The sequence below is a fragment of the Trichechus manatus genome, unplaced genomic scaffold (assembly GCF_000243295.1).
Source record: "Trichechus manatus latirostris isolate Lorelei unplaced genomic scaffold, TriManLat1.0 scaffold00046, whole genome shotgun sequence".
NCBI lineage: Eukaryota > Metazoa > Chordata > Mammalia > Sirenia > Trichechidae > Trichechus > Trichechus manatus.
Genome location: NW_004443982.1, coordinates 5,229,121 through 5,254,372, shown reverse-complemented (window position 1 = coordinate 5,254,372; position 25,252 = coordinate 5,229,121). Strand labels below are relative to the sequence as shown.

Below are 25,252 nucleotides of genomic sequence, written 5' to 3'. Positions count from 1 at the left end.
CAATGGATTTTGTTAGGAGAGATTTTTTTAATAAGGAAATGTAAAGAAACATAATGTTTAGGTACACTTACTTGTACATTTTCCATATTTCTGACCCCAGGGTTGTATGTTAAAATTCTCTTCAAGGAATAACCGGAAGTGGAAACTTCCATACTCTGCCTTTATTAAAGCTTTAATTGCAATTACAGTTGCATTCCTACCAACTTAAAAGCAACATTAACTTGCTTGTTTGTAGCAGTTCTCAGGCCTGCATCACCTCCCACTGGCTGGGGATCGCCCAAGGCCCTGTGCATAGCTGTTTGTCTGTCCTGGCGCTCTTCTCAGCTAAGGTAAAGCCTATCAATACCCGCAGCTTCCCAAAGCCCGTCTTCCGCTGCACCGCCATTGGGTGATCTCACTGCCTGTCGCGGGGCCTAAGCGGCGCTCGCGTCCCTGCCTGCCGTCGCGTCGACCTAGGGGAGCTGGTTGTTGAGGGAGCTGAGTCAGGCCTGTGGGACACCTATCTAAGTCTCAGTTTCTGCCTCAGTGAAATGGGTTTGCGAGGTTGTTGTTAGGTGCCGTCGATTCGGTTCCAACTCTTAGCGACCCTATGTACAACAGAACGAAACACTGGCCAGTCCTGCGCCATTTGCGGGCGGTGCGCTAGGATCTCAGAGCTGGCATTCTCCAAGCTGCAGCAGGGGGCAGCAGGGGCTGGCGTTGGAAAAAGTGTGGCATGTTTTAAGACTCTTGGGGTGGATCTAAGATGCTTTAAGGAGGTGTCCCTGGCCTGCCTGCACCCCTGTTAAGCACTTTTTTTAATCAAGCTTAAATTCCTAGAGCTTTCTCCCCTCTGTCCCTCCGGTAAGGGCAGCCTGAACCTCAATTTCCTCAACTGTAAAATGGGTAGCATTACAACAGCAATCGGCGAACGCTTCAGATTTTTTAGCTTTTTCAAAGACGCGTTTCTGAGAATTTAACGACAATAATAACTCTCAAGTTGAAAATCCTTTAAATTTTCTAGGTGGCTAATTTAAAGGGGGATGTCAGAAAACCATAATCAGCTAGTTCAGGCTTTAATGTTTCTGTTAATACATGGTGCTTCTGATAGTTTTACTGTGGTAATGATGATGATGCTAAACACCCAAATCACTTCAAAATCCGTCGTCTTAGCTGAAGTCCAGGCAGGTGGAATGAGTTCAAAGGCGTCTATGAGTTCGTGGGAGAAAAAAAGAGTGGTGGCCTTGCACTGCTGGCCCAGGAGTGGGCTGCACCCGCCTCTTGCTCCCCACCCCCAGCACGTGTGCAGTGAACTTGCACCAAGGGGTTTTGTGCTTCTCTTTGTAAACGTTGGGCAGTGGAGCCAGAAGTCTGTTTGCAAATACTGTCTATAAATTAAAGTTTTAAAACAAATGATATTTAAATGAATTGAAATTTAAAATGCACGCCTTCCAAAATTATTCTTCCTCCTGGGGAGCACTTTGGAGCCCCTCAGTAAGGTCCAACAGGATGAGTTCCCAACCCCGCATGGGTATCATGTCTCAATAAAAATGCATGGAAAAAATGGCTTCAAACAACTAATTCTAAACATTTTGATTTCTTATAAATTCTTATTGGTTGGAGAATAAAAACAATTCTCCTCTTTTCTGAAATTGAATCCCTGGACCCCACATCATCTGCACCTCCCAGTGCAGGAGCCCCAGCGGGCACCTTAGTACCTTTCCTGAGCAAGCAGTGCAAGACCACCACTCTTTTCTCTCTCTGAACTCATTTCACCTACCACGGCCGCTAACAGAAAGGTCAGAGTTTTGAATCCACCAGCTGCTCTGCTGGAGAGAAAGATGTGGCAGGCTGCCTCCGTAAAGATTACAGCCTTGAAAACCCTATGGGGCAGTTCTAGTCTGTCCTATAGGGTCACTATGAGGCGGAATCGACCCAGTGGCAGTGGGTTTTGAGTTATACTTTACATACAATAAAATGCACCCATTTTTAGTGTAGAGTTAAATGAGTTTTGACAAATGCGTACAGAACATTCCATTCACTACCAAAACTTTCTTCATGCCCTTCCCAGTCAACCCCCCTCCCCACAAAACAACCACCAATTGGCTTTCCTTCACTATAGATTAGTTTTACCTGGTTTATAACTTCATACAAATGGAACAAAACAGTATTTCTCCTTTGAGTCTGGCTTCTTTTACTCAACCTTATGAGATTTCATCTCTGCTGTTCCATATATTATTTTCATTGCTGAGTAGTATTCCATTTCTGTATTTCTTTCTCAGTTCTTAAGTTGTTGGACACCTGGGCTGTTTCTAGTTTTTTGCTATTATGAATAAAGCTATTTAGTACATTTGAGTACAAGTCTTTGTATTGACATATTGCAGTAGTGTGCTGGAGCCAACTCATCAGAGCTGATTTTGTGCATCTCTTCCCAGCTCTGGTTCAGTGATGTCATATTGGTAGCTTGAAATAAGCCATGGTGAGAGTATTTACATCACAGAAATAGGTAGATGTTACAAATTAGAGCTCCCACCCCCACCCCCACCCTCACCCCTGCAGAGCTGGTTGTTAAATATTTACCAGCCTACCACTGGACACATGAGATTGCTGGATTGCATGGTAGGTCCATGTATAACTTTTTAAGAAGCTGCCAAACTGTTTCCAAAGTGGTTGTACCATTTTATATTCCCAATAGCAATATATGAAAGTTCCATTTGCTCCATGTTCTCATCAACATGTGGTATTGTAAATCTTTTTAATGTTAGCTGTTGAATGGTGATGATCCTATAGAAAAGGGGCGATGGGAAATGGAGATTATATGACAGTCAAGTAAGCAGAACTTCTGTCTCTCTTCTTATAGGCAGAAAAAGCACTCAATAAATACAAGTTGAAGCAGGTTGAGACTCCCTCACCTAGTGATCTCCCTCTGATCTTTCTCACTTCATCGTGGAAGAACACTGAGGTTCCAAACAGGAGAATATATTCACCTCAAACACACAAGGACGTTCATACTGTTGGGAAAATAATTAAAAATAAAATCTCCTGCCAACCCAGTGAACTCTCTCCACAAAGGCCGAAAATAATGAAACAGTTTTATTATCGAATAAGCATTAAACCAGACTGCATTGTACGTCACAAGCAATCCACTAAAGTGATTGCAAAGACAGAAATCTCACCCTTTATATAACCAAGTAGATACAACTCCTTGCATACATGTTCTCAAGATAAAAAATAACTTGTCCTCAAGTAGGAGGAATTGACAGCACCATTTGCTACACATAGTTCATCCCAAATTCACATGGTAATTGGGGTGGCCATCTCTGTTAGTTAATTGCCTTTATCCAAAGGCATATCTCTTTGACAAGCAGGTAGTTACAACTTGGAGTCAGGCGCCCAAGCAAAACTCTCATAGAGACTTTCCTTGATGTTTACATTTCAAAGATATGGCTCCAAGGCCCTTAAGAAAAACATTCCAGGGTTGTAAAACTGGCAAGATGGTTATTTAGCTTTTTAAAAGATTTACAAACATCTCAAAGGGACAGAAAAACAATTTACAAGTTTTCTAAAGGAAATGCTCTAAGGGAAAGGAGAAATCTCTCTTTTGGTACCAAGGAAAACTTAAAAAAACTTTTTTTTTTTTAGCTTCTTCAGCCTTAAAATTAAAAAACGGGAGGGGGAGAACAGTTGCCATCGAGTTGATGTTGAGTAGGACTGTGCTCCAGAGGGTTTTCAATGGCTAACTTTTCGGAAGTAGATCACCAGGCCTTTCTTCAGAGGCGCCTCTGGTTGGATTCCAACAGCCAAGGCTAGCAGCCGACGGCTTAACCTTTGTGCCACCAGGGATACTCACCTTTACAATACCTCCACATATTTGCCTGCACCGTGCCCCATTCTAGGTTCACACTTCCTTCGTTACCTGACCATCTACGTCTAGTCTTTCAAAATCTTCATCAACCTCGTTCATAAAGGACTCCTTCCAGAACAGCAGACCGCCGCTCCTAAATCCAATGCTCCAGCTTCCGCCACACCTGAAACTTGCTGTTATCAAAGGCTATGACTAGAGCTGGAAAACAGTGAAGATCATTTGGTCTGATTCAATCCATTTCAAAGGTGGGAAAAATGAGACACAAGTGTTAAAAATAATTAAAAACTCAATGAAATTCGAACTTAACATTTATTCTGAGCAATTACTCTGTAAGAAGCCCTGGTGGTGCAGTGGTTAAAGCGATAGACTGCTAATGGAAACGTCGGCGGTTCAAAACCACCAGTGGTTCCGCTGGAGAAGATGTGGCAGTCGACTTCCCTAGAGAATTACAGCCTTGGAAACCCTCTGGCGTCGCTATGAATCAGAATCGACTTCACCGCACTGGTTAGCTATTCTGTATGCGTATAGGGAGACCATTTTGATTTCAGAATAAATCCCAAATGAGTGCTTAGGGCTCCTAGTCACTGACCCAAAGAGGGCGCTTAAGGATTCCCCGACCAGATTCCTAAACTCCTAAGGTCATCCTTGAAGTGACCGAAAAAAGCCTTGCTTTATTCCGTCATGGCACAATTGGGGTTAAAGCCCAAAGCCCATGGCACGCAAGCCTCGCCCCGACTGCGCCTGCGCGAATCAGGACATGTGAATTTGCCCCAGACTCTGACGTTTCAGACAGCCCCTCCTAATCCGGAACGCGACCCACATTCCGCCGGTTGCCTTGATGGGCGTGCCAGCAATCCAATAAAGATGGAGGGCTGAGTCCCGTGAAGCCAATGGTGAAAGCCCGAGGGGTGGTGGAGGCGGACCCTGCGAGGAGGCAAGAAGACAGGCCCAAGATGGAGGCAGCGGCGGCCGTAGCGGCGTGACAGGTAAGGGTGGGCCCGGCAAGGCTAGGTTTCTGGAGCTGCCCTCGGGCACAGGCAGGGAGTCCGGACCGAAAGCTCAGCTCCAGGATGGCTGCGCCTGGGTCCCGGCGCCCCCCGCCCGGAACCGGAGGAGTGGTTTGACCCGGGGCGAGACCATCGTCGTCGGCGGGGTGGGGGGTGGGTAGACAGAATAGGCGGGCTAGGCGGCCGGTGATGGTTTCGCCCGCCGTGAGTGGCAGCGCGTCTGCGCAGAGCCGGAAGCTTCCGGTAGGCGGGGCCAGGCCGATTCGGGCTTGGGCTGTGGCGTAGAGTGTTGGTGATTAAGTCTCAACACCACTAATCGGTGACCCATCTTTACCTACTCTAGGGAGTGCGTGTAGATGCGGCACATTACCCGCTTTCCATAGTCTGGATCAGTGTCTGACCCATTAAGAGAATGAGAATTTCTCCATTACCCCTTCTTAGCCCTCCCCAGCCTCCTTCCGTTATCCCCTTTTCACTTTACACCAGTAATACGTTTGTGATCCCTCTTTAGTTGTCAGGGAGACTGTTGGGAGTCCCCCCTCCCTCCACCTTACTCCGTATTTATCTCACCACAACAGTGTCTGGCGTTGCAAGATTACCCTCCTTTGCCTTTGCTCATGACCATGTTTGGTGATCCACCGTTATCCCATCTCCATTTGGTTCAATGTCTGGTGACCTCCATTATCCATCCTTCTCCCCATTAAAGTCCCTAGTGACCCCTATTATATTTCCAGCATAGTGTCTGGTGACTCCCATTACCCCCCATAACGCAGTGTCTGTGATTCTCCCATCAACGTTACACCCGAGGGCTTAGGGATGCCCACAGTACCCTTTAAGAACACTCTCTGGCGCAACCCCCCATTTCCCCAAACTAAGGGCAATATCTCATGATCCTCCATTCCCCATCACAGTGTCTGTGACTCTTCCCTCACCACAGTATCTGGTAATTCCCCTCCATTAAAAGCTAGGACAGAGTCTGTTCATGTCCATTATGTACGTAACACCCCCAGTGCAGTGTGTACTGCCTTCCCCGTTAGGCCCCAGCACAGAGTCACAGAGTGTTGTGTGTACTCGTGTACCCTTCAGGACAGTGTGTGCTGCCTTCCCACCCCCACCCCCTCTCCCTCCAGTGAATCTGAGACCTTGGTGCCCTGGAGGGAGACAAGTGATAGGAAGGTGTGAGCAGAGGAGGGATTGGATCCTGCCTCAGCTTCAGATGATAACAGGATCCCTTGGGCTGTTGTGTGGAAATTAGGCTACAAGGGGCAACATAGAGCCTAGAGATTGAATTTTATTTTGTCCCCTGCCACTTTGTTTCCAGAGTACTGTTATTGGACTTCTAAATTCTTCCTCTGTCTCTCTTCTCTTAGGAGCCCCATGGAACCTGCCCAGCCCCACCTCAGCCCGTCTTGACAAAGTCCTAGGCTCCATGGAGCTGCCACGGGCGCCCCCTGCCAATGGGGCTGAGCCATCCCGGGCAGTGGGTACCGTCAAAGTCTACCTGCCCAACAAGCAGCGCACGGTGGTGAGTCCCATAGGGTCAAAACTGGCAGGGATTAGAGATGGACCCAGTTGTAAGTCTGGGATGGAAGGGTGACAAAGGGTTGGAGGAGGCCCTTGTGGAGAGGTGGGGGAGTCTGCTGGGGCCCTTGTTGGGCACTGAGGGCCCCACATATGCGCACACACACAGGTGACCGTCCGGGATGGGATGAGTGTCTATGACTCTCTAGACAAGGCCCTTAAGGTGCGGGGTCTCAATCAAGACTGCTGCGTGGTCTACCGACTCATCAAGGGGTAAGTGTGGCACCCCTCTTGCCCACCCACTGGGTGCCCAGCCTCCATGCCCTCCTCAGAGTCATCTGACTCCTTTTCTCTGCCATTGAGTCTTCCATTATTCTTTCCTTCATCTTCCATTGTTGTTGTTAGTTGCCATTGAGTAGAATCCTACTCATAGTGACCCCATGTCACAGAGTAGAACTGCCCCATAGAGTTTTCTTGGCTATCATCTTTACAGAAGCAGATCCCCAGGTCTTCTCCCAAGGAGCGACTGGGTGGGTTCAAACTGCCAATCTTTTCTGTTAGCAGCCGAGTGCTTAACCATTTGCACCCCCAGGGCTCCTAAGTCTTCCATTAGTTCAGTTAATTCGTGAGTTCATCCATCTTTTGTTTTATTACTTCATTTATCTGCTGCTTTGTAAGGTCAGCAGCTCATTCACTCCTTGGCCCAAGTCCTCACCATTCCCCATCATCTCCTCCCAGAACAGTTCATCTATTTTGTTCTTTCAGTATTTCAGTAATTTTTTAGCTCTCTTTCTGCAGTTTCCCCACTCTCTGCCTGTTGAATTGAGCCTTGGACTATATATTCCTTTGTTCTGGGGTTCCTTAATTTTTTTCATCTACACATTGCTTTTTATTTGTTGGTTCAGTGTCTCATTAGCCACATTTCAGGGGCTTGCTCAGTACTTCTAATATTGAGTTGTTTATTCACCACTTCACTACCATTGTGACCTTGGGCAAGTCACTTTACCCCTCTGGGCCTCAGTTTCCCTATCTCAAAAATGGGGCCAAGAATAGTAACTGGTTCCTAGGGTTGCTGTGATGAGGATTAAGCTTGGCAGATATTACTCTGTGGATGGCAGGCTTGGAAGGACTTTTAGGGGGTTCCATGACTCTTGTCCACCCTCCCACTCATTTCCTTCTGTGCCCTCTACAGGCGAAAGACGGTCACTGCCTGGGACACTGCCATTGCCCCCTTGGATGGTGAGGAGCTCATTGTCGAGGTCCTTGAAGATGTCCCACTGACCATGCACAATTTTGTGAGTGCAGGGTGGATAGTAGGGACATACTGTGGGAGGGGGGAGGGTCCTTCACCAAGACTCAACTTCTCCTGCTCTGTGGCAGCAGGTACGGAAGACATTCTTCAGCCTGGCGTTCTGTGACTTCTGTCTTAAGTTTCTGTTCCATGGCTTCCGCTGCCAAACCTGTGGCTATAAGTTCCATCAGCATTGTTCCTCCAAGGTGCCAACAGTCTGTGTCGACATGAGCACCAACCGCCGACAGTGAGCCTGGCCTGGGGTGGGAGTGGGGGGGATGAGGAAGACAGAAGCCCAGCCACAAGGCCCTTACAAACAGCTGACCTGTGTCCCCTCTCTATCTCTTTCACCCTCAAGTTTCTACCACAGTGTCCAGGATTTGTCAGGAGTCTCCAGACAGCACGAGGCTCCCTCGAACCGTCCCCTGAATGAGCCGCTAACCCCCCCAGGTCCCAGGTAGGGAACCTTGACTGAAGGGCTGCTATTGGGAGTAAAAGATCTGGGGGGCCCAGTGGACCACAAGCCATACTTTATTCATTTGTTTACTTCATATTTTTTGAGTACCTACAAATGGAAGCAAAGTGATTAAGGGGCCTTGGGTAAGTCACCTTATCTCTCTGGGCCTCAGTTTTCTCATCTGTAAAGAGGGGATAATGATATTTTATACCATATAGGGTTCTGATGAGGATTCAGTGAGTTAAGACATGTCCAGTGCTTAGAACAGGTTCTGACACCAAGTAAATAATCATTTTTTATTATTGATAATAAATACATATAAGCATCTAACTGCTTTGTTAATTCTTCCAGTATAACCATGCTTAAACCTTTCTATTTTGAAATACATATTATTTTATCATAAATTATTTTCATTTTACTTCTCCTTTATGTGAAGTATTATAATACTGTAGTATTTATATATTAAAATGTTATTTTTCTAATATATCATAGGTTTATAAAATATGTATTTTATATGTATATGTTGCATATTTTATAATGTACATGTTTATGCAGTATATTTATGTTATTGTATCATTGCATATTGCATAATCTTGTTTATATTTTTATATAATGCGGAATATCGTGCATTTTTATATATTATATAAAATAGTAAGTTTAGGGCATTGTTGATTATTTTTAATTATAGATGTATATGGATTCATTACCTATGAATTTAATTTTAGAATAGTGAAGTAAATATTAAGATATATTTTTGTAACATTATAGTATGTATAACATTATTATAATATGTGTTTTTTAAAAATGTTGTCTTAATATGGAGTCCCTGGGTGGTGCAAACAGTTAAAGCATTTGGCTGCTTGGTTGGCAGTTTGAGTCCACCCAGAGGCACCTCGGAAGAAAGGCCTGGCGATCTACTTCCAAAAAATCAGCCATTGAAAACCCTTTGGAGCATGGTTGTACTCTGACACAAATGGGGTTGCCGTGAGTTGGAACCCACTGGACAGCAATGGGTTTTTGGTTTTATCATCTTAATGTGTATAATATATTACATGTTATATAATAACACATAATATAATTTGAATAGTATATCTACTTGTAAAATATTATGTATTACCCTTCCCCCCACTGTCCATGTGGCTTGCTGTACCTCCTTTAGGTCTTTGCTCAGATGTCACCTTCTCAGAGAAGCTTTTCTTGACACTCCCAGCAACACTTTCTGTCTCCTTATTTTGCTTAATTTTTTTTTCCTCTACTGTGTTTATCACTATTGGGCATATTAAATATTTCTTTGCTTTTTATTTCTCTCTTCCCCTGCTGGAACATCAGCTCCACAAGGGCAAGAACTTTCATTTGTTTCATTTACAATTTTATCCCCAATGCCTAGAACAGTGTCTGGCACACAGCAGGCATTCAATAAATGTTTATCGAACAAATGAGTAATAGTAATAACATTGGACGTTTACTCTGTGTGAGCTAAATGCGTGTTTATGATGGGGGAGGGGGTTTTATTGGGTCTCTGATTTCGTTAAACAGTGATTTTATAGCCTTTCTCCTGTCAGCTCCTGCACCCAGCACCGCGACCTGGAGCACTTCCCCTTCCTTGCCCCGGCCAATGTCCCCCTCCAGCGCATCCGTTCCACATCCACTCCCAACGTTCATATGGTCAGCACCACAGCCCCCACAGACTCCAGCCTCATCCAGGTTGGTCCTGAGGGGGCAATAATTGGGGACCACTGGGCAGAGGGGAGAGCCATTGCTGTTGGCATCTGTGTCCTCTCTTTGACTCCTGTCCTCTTCTTCTAGCTCACTGCCCAGAGTTTCAGCACTGATGGTGAGCCACCCCCTGCCTGCACCCTGAGCCCCACTCCTGCCCCACTTGCTTCCACTTATGTCTTCTCCACAACCTCAGCTGCTGGTACTAGAGGTGGTGGTGATGGAGCCCACCGGAGGAACCCCAGCCCGGCTAGCATGTCCTCGGGGAGGAAGTCCCCACATTCCAAGTCACCTTCAGAGCAGCGGGAGCGGAAGTCCTTGGCTGATGAGAAGAAGAAAGTGGTAAGCTCAAGGGGGACCATTTAGGGGAGCACCACAGACTGAGGGGTGTGGGCAGACCCCTCAGATGCTGCCCATCTGGCCCACAGAAGAACCTGGGGTACCGAGATTCAGGCTATTACTGGGAGGTGCCACCCAGTGAAGTACAGCTGCTGAAGAGGATTGGAACGGGCTCATTTGGCACTGTGTTTCGTGGGCGGTGGCATGGTGATGTGGCTGTGAAGGTGCTCAAGGTGGCTCAGCCCACAGCTGAGCAGGCCCAGGCCTTCAAGAACGAGATGCAGGTGCTCAGGTGAGAGTACATGGGTGTGCGGATGAGGAGGGGTGGGGTGGCAGGGATGGGCCTGAGTTGCCTCGCTGAGAAAAGGCCATGTTTGGGGTGCTTCATGGACCTGACTCATGTTTGTTAATCATAAGTTGTTTCTCTATCAAGGATGTGTCTTTCCCCTCTGGGAAATGGGTATGTTTAAAGGACATCTGATGGTATTGTTTGGGTTTGGGTTAACATTAGTAGTAATTGATGGTTATGCCCCCCTGCCTCCCCCAAAATGTGAATCTTCTCATTTCCCTACTGTGAAATGGGTGTGATTATAGGACAGCATCCATATTATCATAGTTACTTCCATGAATAGCATAACGTTAGTTAACTGCATCACCAGAAGGGCTTGTGTTTTGCCTTCTCCTCCATTTATAAGACCAAAAACCAAACCCGTTGTTGTTGAGTTGATTCCAACTCATAGCAACCCTATAGGACAGAGTAGAACTGCCCCATAGGGTTTCCAAGGAGCAGCTGGTGGATTCAGACTGCTGACCATTTGGTTAGCAGCCAATCTCTTAACCACTGCACCACAAAAAACAAAACAAAACAAAAAAACAAAAAACAAACCCATTGCCGTTGAGTCGATTCCGACTCATAGCAACCCTATAGGACAGAGTAGAACTGCCCCATACGGTTTCCAGGGAGTGCCTAGTAGATTTGAACTGCCAACCTTTTGGTTAGCAGCTGTAGCTCTTAACCACTGTGTCACCAGGGTTTCCCTGTGCCACCAGGGCTCCAATTTATTATGTTGTATTCTTGTTATGTTAATTATAGTAATATTGTCATTTAAAGAATGGTAGTAGTGTTATAAGCATAACCTAATCCTTGTTTAATTAATTATGATAATTGATATCATTAATGTATAATTAATACTGTATTAATGTGTTCATGTTGAGGAACTCTGTTATTCCCTTTTTGCCCCTATAGCTACTGCCACTCCTGGGGATGCCGGCGTGGGCTTTTCCTCTCTGTTGACTGGGCCTAATTATGTTACAGAGTTGATGTTATCATTATTACTTGTGCTATATTAATATTTATCCTCATGATGGATGTCACAGTCAGAAAACTTACATTCTCTGTTCTCTATGAAATGGGGATGATTTGAGCGTATTGTTAACTTGCATTGTATGATAACTGTAACCATAATCTTACCATTATTAGGAGCCCTTGTGTGCTGTGTTATCATCTCTGACTTGAGTAAAACCCAGTGCATCATTGATGTTATTGGTATTTATGGTACCATTATAATTGCAGCAAATGATGCTATAAGGAACGAAGGTTTTCTTCTTAACTTGTTAGTTGCTGTCCAGTCAATTCTGACTCATGGAGGGGGAAACAATTCATATGTGACAGTTTCTGTGAGGTAGACCCAGCTACACAGTAGCAATAACAACAAGAACGGTGAAATTTACAGAGTGCTTACCAAGTATCTGGTGCTATTCTAAGCACCTCACTGATTATTTACTCACTTACTCCTCCCAACATCCCTGTAAGTAGCTGATGTAATTATCACCATTTCATAGTTGAGGAAAATGAGACACAGAAAGGTTAAATGTTCCCAAGGTTCACCCTTCAGCCAAAGATTAGATAGCCCCATAAAACAAAATGAGACTAATGGGGCACAACAGCCTAGGGACAAGGACTGGAAGGCAGGAGGGGACAGGAAAGCTGGTAATAGGGAACCCAAGGTCGAGAAGGGAGAGTGTTGACATGTTGTGGGGCTGTTAACCAATATCATAAAACTATATGTGTACTGACTGTTTAATGAGAAACTACTTGTTCTGTAAACCTTCATCTAAAGTACAGTTTAAAAAAAAAAGAAAGATTAAATGTCCTCCCAGAGGTTGCACAGTGAGTAACTGGTGAAGCCTGGGTTTGAACACAATATAACTTGAGTCTAAACTCCATACTGTTTACCTCTAAGCCTCTCATGGTGATTAACAGGAATAATTATTGTATGTCATCATTATTTTTACTCTGCAATTATCAATATTATATTGATATATCTATGAAGAAGGTTAGTATTCCACTTTCTCATCTGTAAAATGGTGACAGACCTAGGTAATGGTCAAAGGGTGTTAATGGGAGTCTATCAGTCATGATTAGAGATGCTGCTGGTAGGCAGAGGGGTGGGAGCAGTAATCCCTCTCCCTTGCTTTTGTTGAGAGACTCAGATAAGGAAGCCCCTGGCATAGAATCACAGCCCAGCAAACATTTCTCAAAAATTTGTTGAATCTGGCAATTATGTGACTCTGAGCTTCCTAAGACAGGATAAAAATGAATAACAGAAGAAGGCAGTGAACACAGAGCCATTCCGGACGCTCAGTAAATGAACAACAGTTGCCGTTTTCCTCCCTTCTCTGACACTGCACTTTGTCTGCAGGAAGACACGGCACGTCAACATCTTGCTGTTTATGGGCTTCATGACCCGGCCAGGATTCGCCATCATCACACAGTGGTGCGAGGGCTCCAGCCTCTACCACCATCTACATGTGGCTGACACACGCTTCGACATGGTTCAGCTCATCGATGTGGCCCGGCAGACTGCCCAGGGCATGGAGTGAGCCCCCTGTCCTGGGGACTAGGGATGAGAATGAGGGAACTGGGGGTGGGGGGAGATGAGGTGGTCCCCAGCCAGTTCACCACCTGCCTTTACCCCCACAGCTACCTCCATGCCAAGAACATCATCCACCGAGATCTCAAGTCTAACAGTATCTACCTGTCCCTGTCTAAAGGCCGGCTGGGGCTGGGGGTATTAGGCAGGGTGAGGCTTAGAAGGATGGCTTTTGTGGGGGGCTTAATAGAGGTAAATAGGGAGGGGGATATGTTGTATAGCTCCTTTCCAGGTGGCAGAGCTGTGACTGGTGTGGGGGTCTTAATGGGAGTCTCTTGGCCAGGAATCAGACATGTGGCTGGTTCAGGTACTGTCCTTGGAGACTCTGGTCAGGGTCTGGGGAGTGGCAGTTGTGGAGGGCATTACAGGGAGTTCCTGAACAGGGCCATAGGCATGGTGGGTGTGGGTGCCATTGGAGAGGCTTCCTGGTCAAGAGTCACAGGGGGGCCAGGTAGGGGGTTGTTAACTGGAGCTCCCTACCCAAGTCAAAGTTGTAGATAATTCATGTGACATTCGGGGGCTTCTGGCCAGGGTCAGAGGCATGGCTGGTGTAGGGGCGTTGATGGGAGCTTCCCAGTCAGAGTGAGAGGTGTGGCTATTAGGAGTCCCTGTAGTGGCCCTTGACCCCGATGGACATCTTCCTACATGAGGGGCTCACAGTAAAGATTGGTGACTTCGGCCTGGCCACGGTGAAGACGCGGTGGAGCGGAGCCCAGCCCTTGGAGCAGCCCTCGGGCTCCGTTCTATGGATGGTGAGTTGACCCAGGCCAGACCAAGGTCATGTAGGGGTATGGGCTCCTCGGCTGGGTGGGACATGGGGGGCTGAATTGGGACTTGGTTGCCTGTGCTAGGTGTGGGTGGCTGGACTGCTCACTTCATGTTTCAGCTAGTGTGGGTGGCTAAGATTTGTACCCAGTGTGGCTAGTGGGATGTGGGATTGTGGTCCAGCCATCTGCCGACTCCATGGTCCCTCTGCCTGATCTGACCAATCGAAGGCTGCTGAGGTGATCCGGATGCAGGACCCGAACCCCTACAGCTTCCAGTCAGATGTCTACGCCTATGGGGTTGTGCTGTATGAACTCATGACTGGCTCACTGCCTTATAGCCACATTGGCAGCCGTGACCAGGTGAGTGTTACACCTTACAATCCCTTGGCCTAAGTGATTTCCCTCAGGCCTCCACACCCCAGATCCTCACCTTTGCACAGACCAAGAATGTTACACTTCCCCCAGAAACCCAAAATTTTCTGAGCCGAGAACTCCCAGAATCCTTTAGGCTCCAGATGCCCTTAATCCTCTTATTCCCTCGTACTCAGGGCCCCTTCTTTCCCCCGTTTCCACAATCTTCTGGATCCCCAAAGTCCAGAATCCCCTGAATTCCCTATACCCCAAATCCTCGTAGGGCCCAAAGTACCCAGAAGCCCTCTGGACCGTTAAACACCTACAGTCTTCTGGCCTGGGTACTCAAAATCTCCCAAGCCCCCAAGTTCCAGAATCCCATTTCTCCCAGAAACAGAATCCCTTTGTGCTTCCAGATACCCACAATCATCCAGGCCTTGGGTATCCAACAGGTCTCTGGGCCCTGGGACCCGCAGTATTCTAGGCCCCAGACTCTCACAGTTCTCTAGGGTCAAGACCTAGAATCTCCCTGAGAAACCCAGCATCCTCTAGGCTCCAGATACCAAGTCTTTGGGCCCTGAACACACAATCTTACAGGCCTCACAGACCCACCCAGTCCTCTAGGTCCCAGACCCTCACAAACCTGTAAGCTCCTGAGGGCTAGGATTCCTGGGCTCTCCCTAGACCCAGAACCCCATGTTTCCCCCTGAGCCCTTTTCAGGCCCCTGAGCCCCCCTGAAACCTGTGTACCTGTAATCTTGGGGGCTCCACCCAAAATCCTTCACTTCCCCCAAACTGAAATCCCTCTGTTCTGCAAGCAAAGACTCCGTCCAAGTTGTCAGAGACCCAGAATTGTTGGGTCTACAAAATACAGTCCTCTGGGCCCCAGTTCCCAGAATACCCAAGTTTCCCAAAAAGGAGGCCTCCAAATCCCTAGAAACTCAGAATCCCCTGGACCTCCCAGCCCAGACCCCTGGATCACCCCTTCCTGTCCCCTCCACCCACACTAGATTATCTTTATGGTTGGCCGTGGCTATCTGTCCCCGGACCTCAGCAAAATCTCCAGCAACTGCCCCAAGGCCATGCGTCGCCTGCTATCTGACTGCCTCAAGTTCCAGCGGGAGGAGCGACCCCTCTTCCCCCAGGTGGGCTGGGTAGAAGGGCTGGACACCTTGGGGAGGGGGCTCTGAGATGGAGGAAGACACAAAGGTGTGAATGTAAACTATATTCAAGGCTCAAAGGTGTACCATGTGTGTGTATGTGTTTCCGTATTAGGCTGGGGTCTGGGAGTGTTAGGGTGCCCTGAGGGTCTGGATACCCCTCCTCACCCCCACCTGCCTCCAGATCCTGGCCACGATTGAGCTGCTGCAGCGGTCACTCCCCAAGATTGAGAGGAGTGCCTCCGAACCCTCCTTGCACCGCACCCAGGCTGATGAGTTGCCTGCCTGCCTGCTCAGCGCAGCCCGCCTTGTGCCTTAGGCCCCGCCCCCAGCCACCAGGGAGCCAATCTCAGCCTGCCATGCCAAGGAGACCTACCCACCAACCAATCACTGTTCTGTCTCTGCCCTGATACTGCCTCATGATCCCCCACCCCCCACCCTGGGGGATGAGGGGGTTCCCATGTGCTTTACCAGTTCCTCTGGAATTGGGGGACACCCAAAGACCGAGACCCCTGCCTCCTCCATAATTTGAGTTCCTCTTGGCTTTGGGGATACTTCTAAATTTTGGGAGCACCTTCATCTCCAGTGGCTGGAATTTATGGCAGGGATTCCATTCAGAACCTCTCTGGAATTTGTGCCTGATGTGCCTTCCACCGGATTTTGGGGTCCCCAGCACCCCATGTGGATTCGGGGGTCCCCTCTGTGTCTCCCCCCTATTCAAGGACTCCCGTCTTTCTTCACCAAGAAGCACAGAATTCTGCTGGGCTTTTGCTTGTTTATTTTGCTTCCCGACTTCTCTTGGGGTTCAGAGCCGCTGAGGGGCAGGGGTAAGTCCAGGCAAGGAATAGAGGTTGAGGGGAGGTGCAGACCACACAAACAGCATCACTGCGCACGCATTACCACAGGCGGCACGATGAACAAGGACCACATATGCCAAGCACGGCACAAGAGGAGGCCACATCAGTCACAGACACAGACATCACTGCAGAGGTGGGGAAGTGGGGGACCACTGGCCTTCCATGTGCAAAGGATTCTGGGAGGGTGGGTGGAGTTTGCATATTTAAAGACAGCTGTCAGAGGCAGGAAATTGGGGAGAGGGTCCCTAGGGGAACTGAGGGGACCTAGAAACGGGAGGAATTCCCAATGTGTTGAATGAGTTTGAAGGAGGGTGAAGGGAAATCCTTGTGAGTGTGGGTGATAGCATTTGAAGATGTAGATCTCCAGAGAGATAGGATAGTGTTTAAAGAAAAAAGAGTTTCCTAAGGATTTGGAAAATTTTGATGGGGAACAAGGTATGCTTGAGAGATCTGGGACCAGGAGTAAGGTATTCCAGGAATGTCAGGGCTCCAGGAGGGGATTCAGTGGTGTTAAGCGAGAAATAGGTTGCCTGGAATTTGGGAGCTTCCAGGAAGGAAAACTGCACTCTGGAGGGGCCAGTAGTGGAGGTCTTCAGGAACTTGGGGGCTCTAAAACTGAGAAGTAGGTCTTGAAGTGACCAGATGTGGGGGTTTAGAAGGACTTGGGGATTCCAAACTTGATAATTGGATTTAGGACCAGGAGTGAGGTTTCCCAAGGGATGGGAAGTGGGATCTGGGAGGATCAGGAGAGGAGTTCTCAAGGGATTTGGAGGCTCCAAAAGTGAGAAATGAATTCAGGGCCCAGAGAAGGGTTGCCAGGGATTTGGGGGTTCTCAAGGTGGGGTGTCAGTCGGAGAAGAGGCTGGCGAAAGACTTCCTCAGGCTGCGGATGGTCTCAGCTTTCACCTCGTCCTGGCTAAGGCTGGGCCTGGGTGGGGCTGGCTCTGGAAGGTTGAAGGCATTGGTCAGAGACTGGGATTTGCTAGAGAGAGACAAGGTGGAGGTGTGGGAGGAAGGGGGCAAGAGGGAGAGGAAGGGGAGAGAAACACAAAGTTACCCCAGGCCCAGCCCCAGCCCTGCCCCTCTGATCCTGGGGCTGTGCCTGTGACCTTCCCACCCACGCCCATGGGTCTAGACCCTGAAGGAATCTCAAGACTGGGAGGACTCAGAGTAGGAGGAACCTTGGGCCAAGGAGGTGGGATCTGGGACCAGGTAGGAGGACTTGGATCCAAGGTATGAAGGCGTAAGAATCTTGGGCTGAATCTTCTCTTCGAATTCTAGGCTAGGAGGAGTTTCATATAAGGGGAAGATGAACAGGGCAGATTCCAGCCTAAGGGTGAGGAGTCTAAGATGGCGTGGGAGGAGCCTTGGACCAAGGAGATGGAATTCTGGGCAGGCTGGTAGGGGGCAAAATCTAAGGGGGAGAAGTTGGCTGGGGCAGGGAGGACTTCTGAATGAAAGAGGAGTCTGGAATGGACCAGAAAAGGCAGAGAGAGGATGGTGTGATGGGACAAGAGAATTTGGGGATGAATGAGATAGACTGTTAGGAAAAGTATGAGGATGAACTGGGAAGAGCTGAAGTGACATAGGAAGGACTATGATTTGGGCCAGGAGTTTGGGATTAGTTGGGAGGTGTCTGAGAACAGACAGGAGGAGGGTGAGTTTGGTAGGAAAGATTCTGAGATGAGCAGGGAGGTACTGAAGGGTCAGCAAGGTGCCTGGGATGTGCTAGAGGAGGGGAATTTCTGAGGGCCTATTGGGAAGGACCCGAACTGGAAGTGGAGTTTTTCTGGGACCTTGGGCCCAAATCCCTGGGAAGAGGATCTGGGATGGAGGGGAGGGGTCATTAATGGAGTTGGAGGAGCCATATTTTGGGGGAAGGGGTTGGCTCAGACTGGAAAGGGAGTACACAAGATCCCTGGATAGGATCTCCGTTTGAGGGTCTTGGGAACTGGAGCTGCCCTATTGGTACAGGAGCCCACTTTGTAAGCAGCAAGGTGAGGGCTGCTGTGGGCGTCCCCTTACTTGAGCTGGGGGTGCGGGGGTCCCCCGGCAGCGACGGTGGCAGGTGGTGGCACATCCTGGCTGGGTTTCTGGGCCAGCTGTGGCTTGGTGGGACGTCCAGCAGGGCCCGGGCCACTGGGCCGAGGCTGCTGCGTGGTGGGTGGCCCAGTGCGGGGCATGGGGCCCGCCTGGCTGGCTTGGCGTGTTGGGCCAGCAGGACCTGGTGGCTTTTGGGGTGGGCCCTGGCGCTGCTGCCCACCCTGTGGGGCCCCCGAGGCCTTCGGTGGAGCTGGACCGGAGACGGATGTCTGACGAGTAGCCTGTGGGGGTCCCGCCTGGCGCTGGGGCGATGGGGAGGCAGGTGGGCGGGCTGCTGGAGGTGCCCCAGGTCCTCCGGCCACTGGCCGGGACTGGCGGCCTTGACCCTGGGTCAGCGGTGGACCCTGGGACACAGGCTGCTGGGGTGCTGATGTGGGACTTGGTAGGCGCTGGGGCAGGGGGCTGCCAGCTGGGGGTCCAAGGCCCGAAAGGTGCTGCTGGCCCTGTGGGGGCGGGCGCTGCTGCAGTGGGGGTCCCTGGCGCTGGGGACCTGGGCCCGGCTGTGGAGGGCCACCTGAGGGACAGAAAGCGCACACATGAGAGCAGGCAAGTGAGAGGTGGTGAGGGCTTCTGGGACAGTGGGAGGCTGAGAAAGCTGATCCCTCGCTTACCCTGTGGTGGGGGTCGTTGCTGAGCTGGGGGCCCTGCAGGCTGCTGGGAGGTCTGGCGGCCCAAGGGCAGGGCCCCTGGGGATGGAGTCTGTGGGCAGAGAAGTGGAGCAAGAGAGAGGTTAAAAATAGTTAACCAGCCAGTGGAGAATCAGCAGTCAGGATGACATGGGTTCCCTCTGTGCTGGGTGTTGCCTCATTTGTGGCTGAGCAGAGGGGACGAGGGAGAAGAAGGCTCCTTCCCAGAGGAGGGGTCAGGAGGCAGGCAAGGGAAGTCAGGATAGCAGCTATTTATCATTTTTTTAAGTAACTGGTAATTGCCACCGCACGTGCATATTGGCAGTGCTGTAGGCACTCTGCTCAGCCATGAGTTAGCCTACTGATTACCAGCTCTATGGCACTGCATGACTGGGGGCTAGCCTCCTTTCTACTACCCCAGGGAGGCCAGCCTGGCCCTTGCTCAATGCCAGAGGCCTGACCTGGCTGTGGGAGGCCCTGCCCGGGGAGGCATCCCGCTGCCTGGGCAGGGCCTGGGCCATCTTGTTGACGACAAGCTCTACGATGAGCTGCTTATCTTCATCCTGGTGGTCTCCAATGAGTGGCATGGAGGAGCCTACCACCTGGGGGAGGAAAAGGGAACTAGTGAGGAGAGAGGCAGGAAGTACATGTGAAGGTGACAATTACAAGGTGCTTTAAGTTGGCAAAAGGCATGGCAACTGCCAAAGAAATGAGCTTCAGTTTAAGAGGCACTGATTTTGCACTGTGAGGAAGGCTTGTCTTCCTCACAAGGTACCTTACAGCTGAGGTACTTTATAGCAGGGGTTGGCAAATTACAGCCCACAGGCCAATCCAGCCCAGCACCTATTTTTGTATAGCCCGTGAGCTAAGAATGGGTTTTAATTTTTCATTGGTTGAAAACAAATTTTAAAAATTTCATGACAAGTGAAAATTATATGAAATTCAAATGTCAGTGTTCATAAAGTTTTATCGGAACACAACCACACTTGTTTACGTATTGTCTGTGGCTGCTTTTGCAGGGTTGAGTAGTTGCAATAGAGACTGTATGGCCCGCAAAACCTAAAATATGTACTATCTGACCCTTTACAGCAAAATTTGTGGATTCCTTGTTTATAATTTACTAGGTGCTTTGTTCTTTATAAAAGAAGCCCTGGTGGCACAGTGGTTAAGCACTCGGCTGCTAACCAGAAGGTCGGCGGCTCAAACCCACCTGCCGTTCTGTGGAAGAAAGATGTGGCAGTCTGCTTCTGTAAAGATTACAGCCTTGAAAACCCTATGGGGCAGTTCTGCTCTGCCCTATAGGGTCGTTATGAGTTGGAATTCTTACAGAGGACTTTACAGTTTACAAAGCACCATGCTGTTTACAAAGGACTATGTCATATGTAGTATGTTGAGAGTTTAGAAAGTTCTTTACAAAAGGTACCACTGTTTACAAACTACCATATAGAAAGTGCTGCTCTTTACCAGGCACTTCCTGATTTTCAGGGTATTTTACAGTTTACAAATTGCTTTACTGTTTACCAAAGGCACCACTGTTTATAAAGAGCTTTAGAATTTTGAAAGCATTTTACTTTAATAACAAGGATTTCCCAGTTTTAAAAGCTCCTTTTTTTTTTTTTTTTAATAGTTTTACAAAACACTTCGCTGTTCACCAAGCACTTCCTGGTTTGTAAGGTGCTTTACAGTTTAGAGTGCTTTACTATCTTTACTAATTGCTTTACTAACTTTTGTAGTTTACAAAATGCTTTGCTGTTTGCGAAGGACTTCCCAGTTCACAGCACACTTTACAATTTACGAAGTGCTTTGCCATTCACCAAGATGTCCCAGTTCACAGAGCAGTTTAGAGTTTACTGTTTTGCCATTTTCCAAGGATGTCTCCGTTCACAAGGTGCTTTACAGTTTACTAAGCACTTTGCCACTTGCTAAGGACCTTTTCTGCCACAGAGATCATCAGTTTAGAGTGTTGCTGCTGTGCACTTGCTCCTCCCTCTGTGCACCCACCTCAATGATGTGGTCCCTTCCGTCCTTGCCATGCAGTGCTTCCACTGCACAGATGTCCAGTCCCCCAAAGATCTCTGAGCACGTGTCCACCCACAGCTTGTACCTGCCAAGATGTGGGGCAGGGAAACCTGTCAGTGCCTTGCCTGGGTGGCTGCACTTCCACCCTCACTTACTGTCCTGCCCCAAGTTTGAGTTCCTCACCTGTCAGACATGGCAATCTGCTCAAGCATTGCAGAGCCAGTGTTCGTCTTCCAGTTCCCTGACACGGACGTCCTCCTGGGGGACGAGGCAATAGATGTTCAAGGGGCTTGGAGTGGACAGGGCGGGACAGGGCAGGGGACCCCTCTCCAGAGCTCAGTTTCTCCACTCACATGTAGGCCTTATAGTTCTGCCCAATCTTCTGGACACGCACATCATATTTGGCATCAATGAAGGGTTCGGCAGTGGCATACGTCTTGGTCAGTGCCACGACGCTTGCGATGTCCTGGAAGTCATGCTGGTTGTCTACCTTGACCTGTGGGAGTGGGATCAGGGATCAGGGCCTGGTCAGGATGGGGCAGTACTGGGGGGGGGTGCCTCAGGGCGTGGGCCGTGTACACATATATCACACATGAGGTACATATACAAAAATTAGGTGGACACACAGTATACCAATAGGCACGTCAAGGCACTCAAATATGCATACAGGTCTCTTTTTTACATGTGCACAAAGTTGAGTGTATACAACTCTGTGAACGTAAAAACCATTGAATTGTACAGTTCAATCGTGTGAGTTGTATGGTATGTGAATTATATCTGAATAAAGCTGTTAAACAATTGGGTGTATATATAGTACACATAATGGGCACCCACCCGGGCACAAAATCAGTTGTACACATAATATACAAACGTACAGAAGCACTGACACACTCAAACATAACAAATCACAAGTCTTTTCTTTGTACACAGAGACAAAATCGGATGGAAAGCATACAAGGACCCCAAGACCCTTGAACATAAAAGATTATGGTTATGTGTGTCCAACACAGAGGCATGCATATACACACGGACAATATTAGAAACACTAACAAACCAACAGAACACACAAAATTGGCTGAACGCATGATAGAAAAATGGGCCCACAAAAAATCATCTGAATGGAAAAAACGAAAATGCGAATAGACAGACACCCCAAGACGCACAGTCATACAGGATTACTGGTGTGTGCTGAATACACAGATACACATTTACATACAATGCTAGATGCAGGTATGGTGTGCAAACACACCCCCCACCCAGGGACTCACCTTGCCCATCCCAGAGTGTGCATGCCCCATCTTCACAACCACAGGGTACGTTGTGCTGCTGAGCTGGGTAGGATGGAAAGAGAGGTGGTATGGTCAGGGCAAGAGGGCCGAGCACCAGGGGCAGGGGTTGGTGCTGAGGGGAACCCGTCTGGCGGGAGCCACATTATAGGCCATTTCCCAGAAGAGGCAGATCACAGACAGATGGAGGGGGGTTTACGCAGCACCCCCAAGCCCAAAATGAAACCCAGTGCCCTGCCTGCCTGTCTCCCCCTCCATCGCCCCATATCCCCAGACTTCCCACCCATGCTTTTCTGGGCAGAGGCATGGGATAAGGGTGGGGGACTTTTCCAGAAGAAGGAACGTTTGTTTTTACAGTGAATGATAAAGAGGTGAGTGTGTGTGTAGGGGTGGTGGTGATGAGCACATAGCAACTGGACCCCACACCAGGCCTTGTATGCAAGCTTTGTCCAGACATATGCATAACCCAGAGACCCACACAAACACTCAGAGCTCAACCAAGCCCAGAGATGCCAATGCACATTGAGACACAAGAGACAGAGGGACCCACAACCAGCACAGGCTCCAAAGCACATCTAGCTCTCCAGGGCTCACAGAGACCCACAACACAGTCACCCACCCCAGGCATGTGCTCATAGCAGGGGACAGAAATCGGCATGCCCGGCCATCCTCATTTCCCAGCAGTACACACTTAACACTCCTAGACACAAATTTGGACACAGACACAGCATGCAGCCGCCCTCTCTTCACTCAAACACACTTAACAGAAGGACACACACAACACACAAAGGATTACCCATACAACACAGACAGCCATCAGAGGTACAGCCACAGAATACAGAGGCATATTCAACTCTTACATGCACACACAACAGAACTGGGCACAGACTTAACACTCACAGGCACACGGAACATTCCTAGGCACATAATCAACAAACAGAAGAACCTACACAACATACAGATGTACACAGACACTTTTAGGTATTCACATAACCACTGGGACGCAACACACAGAGACCCACACCACACTCCTGGGCACACAAAAAGTATATCTAGACACACAAAACATGCTTTGCCATATACACAACACAGGCATACACACAACCAGAGACACCCAGAACCCTCCTAAGTATACTCCCAGGCAATGCCTCTGGGCGTGTGCACACACACACACACTCATACATTCAGGCGTGGGAAACACCTCAAGTTCCACCCCTCACACACAGTCTGGGTGGGGTAGAGAGGACTGAGTTGGATGACTCCAGCCCTATCATAGCACGAATGCACGCGAAGGGCCCCCTCCCACCCCTCCCTCCCGCTGTGGAGACAGATGCCTGACCAGGGTAGAAAAAAGGCATTCCGGGAGGGGATGCTGGGGCGGTGGCAGTTCCCGGAGGTTCCCGGGTTCCCGGTTCCCGACAGGCACAGGAAGCCCACAGGCTCAGGGTGACCAACTGACCTTTGGGCCTTGCCCTCCCTCTGCACCCCCATCTTTCTCATTTCCCAAATGACTAGTGTCAATAGTGGGGGGGGGGGAGCAGAGAGGCACAGTGCTGGGATGGGGGATTATGAGGGTTCTCTAGGTAGCGTGCCAGGGAAACAATGCAGAGGCGTGCACATGACGTACACTGAGGCATACATATACACAACATGCAAAGGTGAACAAAACATTCACAATTACATAGACAACCTGGACCCAATTTACAGAGGCAGACACACAACTCCCATAAGCAACACAAAACACACAAGGATATACAAAACACTCAGCTACACACATAGATCTCAGAAATAAACAGCAACACAGAGGTACACATACCACCTAGAGGCACACACACAGCTCTCAAAGGCACACACACACACACACACACACACACACACACTCAGAGGCAGAAACACACCAGAGAGCTGTGTGCACACACATGCCCCAGAAGTTTCTAGGCCCCTCTTTTCATAAACAGTCCTTGTTTCCTCTGGCCCTGAACCTGCACACACTGTGTATGTGTGTGCCTGTACTTGTGTGCATGCATGAAGTTATGGACTCTGGGGTTCCCCTGGAAATCCCTAGGTTTGCGTTTTGGCCTTCCCTCTTCCTAAGGCCATGTGGACCCCAGGTCACTTAACTCTTCTCTGGGCCTCAGTTTCCTGATCTGTACAAAGGGCACAATCAGGCCTAAGCACTGGTGTGTGATGGGGATTGTCAGGGTTAGCTCCACACACCCCAGCTGGGCTCCATGGACTCTCACACCATCCAGCTCCCCAGATGGTCACACACCCAAACACTCCTTCTGCAGAAGTCCACCAGTTTCACAGCCGGCGTAATAACCTGGATTCCCCAGAACCCTCGCATGTAGATTGCGGGTAAAACCCTGTGCTGACTCAGGCTTCAGAATCACAGAGATGGCGTCAGACCCAGGGTCAATGAGGGGCTGCAGCAGGACTTTCCCTTTCCTCCCTTCTTCCTCAGTCTGGCCAGCTGCCACTCTTACTCAACCCCTGTTTCATTCACTCTCACTCCCCCAGTACTCACCTACTTTCTCCGTCAGTGTCTACAATCTTTTGGGTTTACTTCTCTCTTTTCCTGTCCCCCCCTAACAAGTCATTTCTTCACACTCATTCCTGGGAAGGTCACTCAACCCCTTTGTGTCTCAGTTTCCTCATCTGTACAATGAGAATATGAACAGTCCCTCACACAGGGATGTTGTGAGGAATAAACTAGTTATTTCAGGAAAAACACAGCACAGTGTCTGGCACACAGTAAGTCTCAATCCTCAATAAGTGTTGGGTACTATTATTATTATTGCTTTAACATCCTTTCACTAACCAACATTAATTAACAAGGAAGTAATCAGGACTGACTGAATGAGATACTGTACATACAAAGGCTTTAGAACAGTGCTTGCTATACAGTAAGCGCTCCACAAGCTGGTGGTGGTGGTTATTATTATTACTGGTCTAACCTCCCTGAGTTAATCAAG

The 25,252-nt window shown here is 48.8% G+C and overlaps 2 protein-coding genes across 3 annotated transcripts in view; one reads left to right on the top strand and one right to left on the bottom strand.

The window, feature by feature from the left end:
- The first annotated feature begins 6,229 nt into the window (after positions 1-6,229).
- Positions 6,230-16,164, top strand: ARAF (A-Raf proto-oncogene, serine/threonine kinase). The gene is made up of 15 exons (XM_023731887.1): positions 6,230-6,376; positions 6,542-6,645; positions 7,565-7,667; positions 7,756-7,910; positions 8,022-8,120; positions 9,668-9,824; positions 9,927-9,954; positions 10,033-10,178; positions 10,265-10,467; positions 12,878-13,054; positions 13,159-13,207; positions 13,744-13,860; positions 14,104-14,235; positions 15,237-15,371; positions 15,571-16,164. The coding sequence occupies exons 1-15, from the start codon at positions 6,281-6,283 to the stop codon at positions 15,703-15,705; spliced, it is 1,836 nt and encodes a 611-aa protein (XP_023587655.1). The 5' UTR covers positions 6,230-6,280; the 3' UTR covers positions 15,706-16,164.
- SYN1 (synapsin I) overlaps positions 16,145-25,252 on the bottom strand; it is a 59,656-nt gene continuing 50,548 nt past the window's right edge. The window contains exons 6-13 of one of the 2 annotated variants that reach the window (XM_004376884.1): positions 22,260-22,322; positions 21,345-21,487; positions 21,175-21,249; positions 20,974-21,076; positions 19,434-19,574; positions 18,958-19,045; positions 18,269-18,860; positions 16,145-17,225 (exon numbers count right to left, since the gene is read on the bottom strand). In XM_004376884.1, the coding sequence (XP_004376941.1) occupies positions 17,090-17,225; positions 18,269-18,860; positions 18,958-19,045; positions 19,434-19,574; positions 20,974-21,076; positions 21,175-21,249; positions 21,345-21,487; positions 22,260-22,322 (1,341 nt within the window). In that variant the 3' untranslated portion in view covers positions 16,145-17,089. The remainder of the gene's footprint in view (positions 17,226-18,268; positions 18,861-18,957; positions 19,046-19,433; positions 19,575-20,973; positions 21,077-21,174; positions 21,250-21,344; positions 21,488-22,259; positions 22,323-25,252) is intronic. The other variant, XM_004376885.1, reaches the window with a different exon arrangement.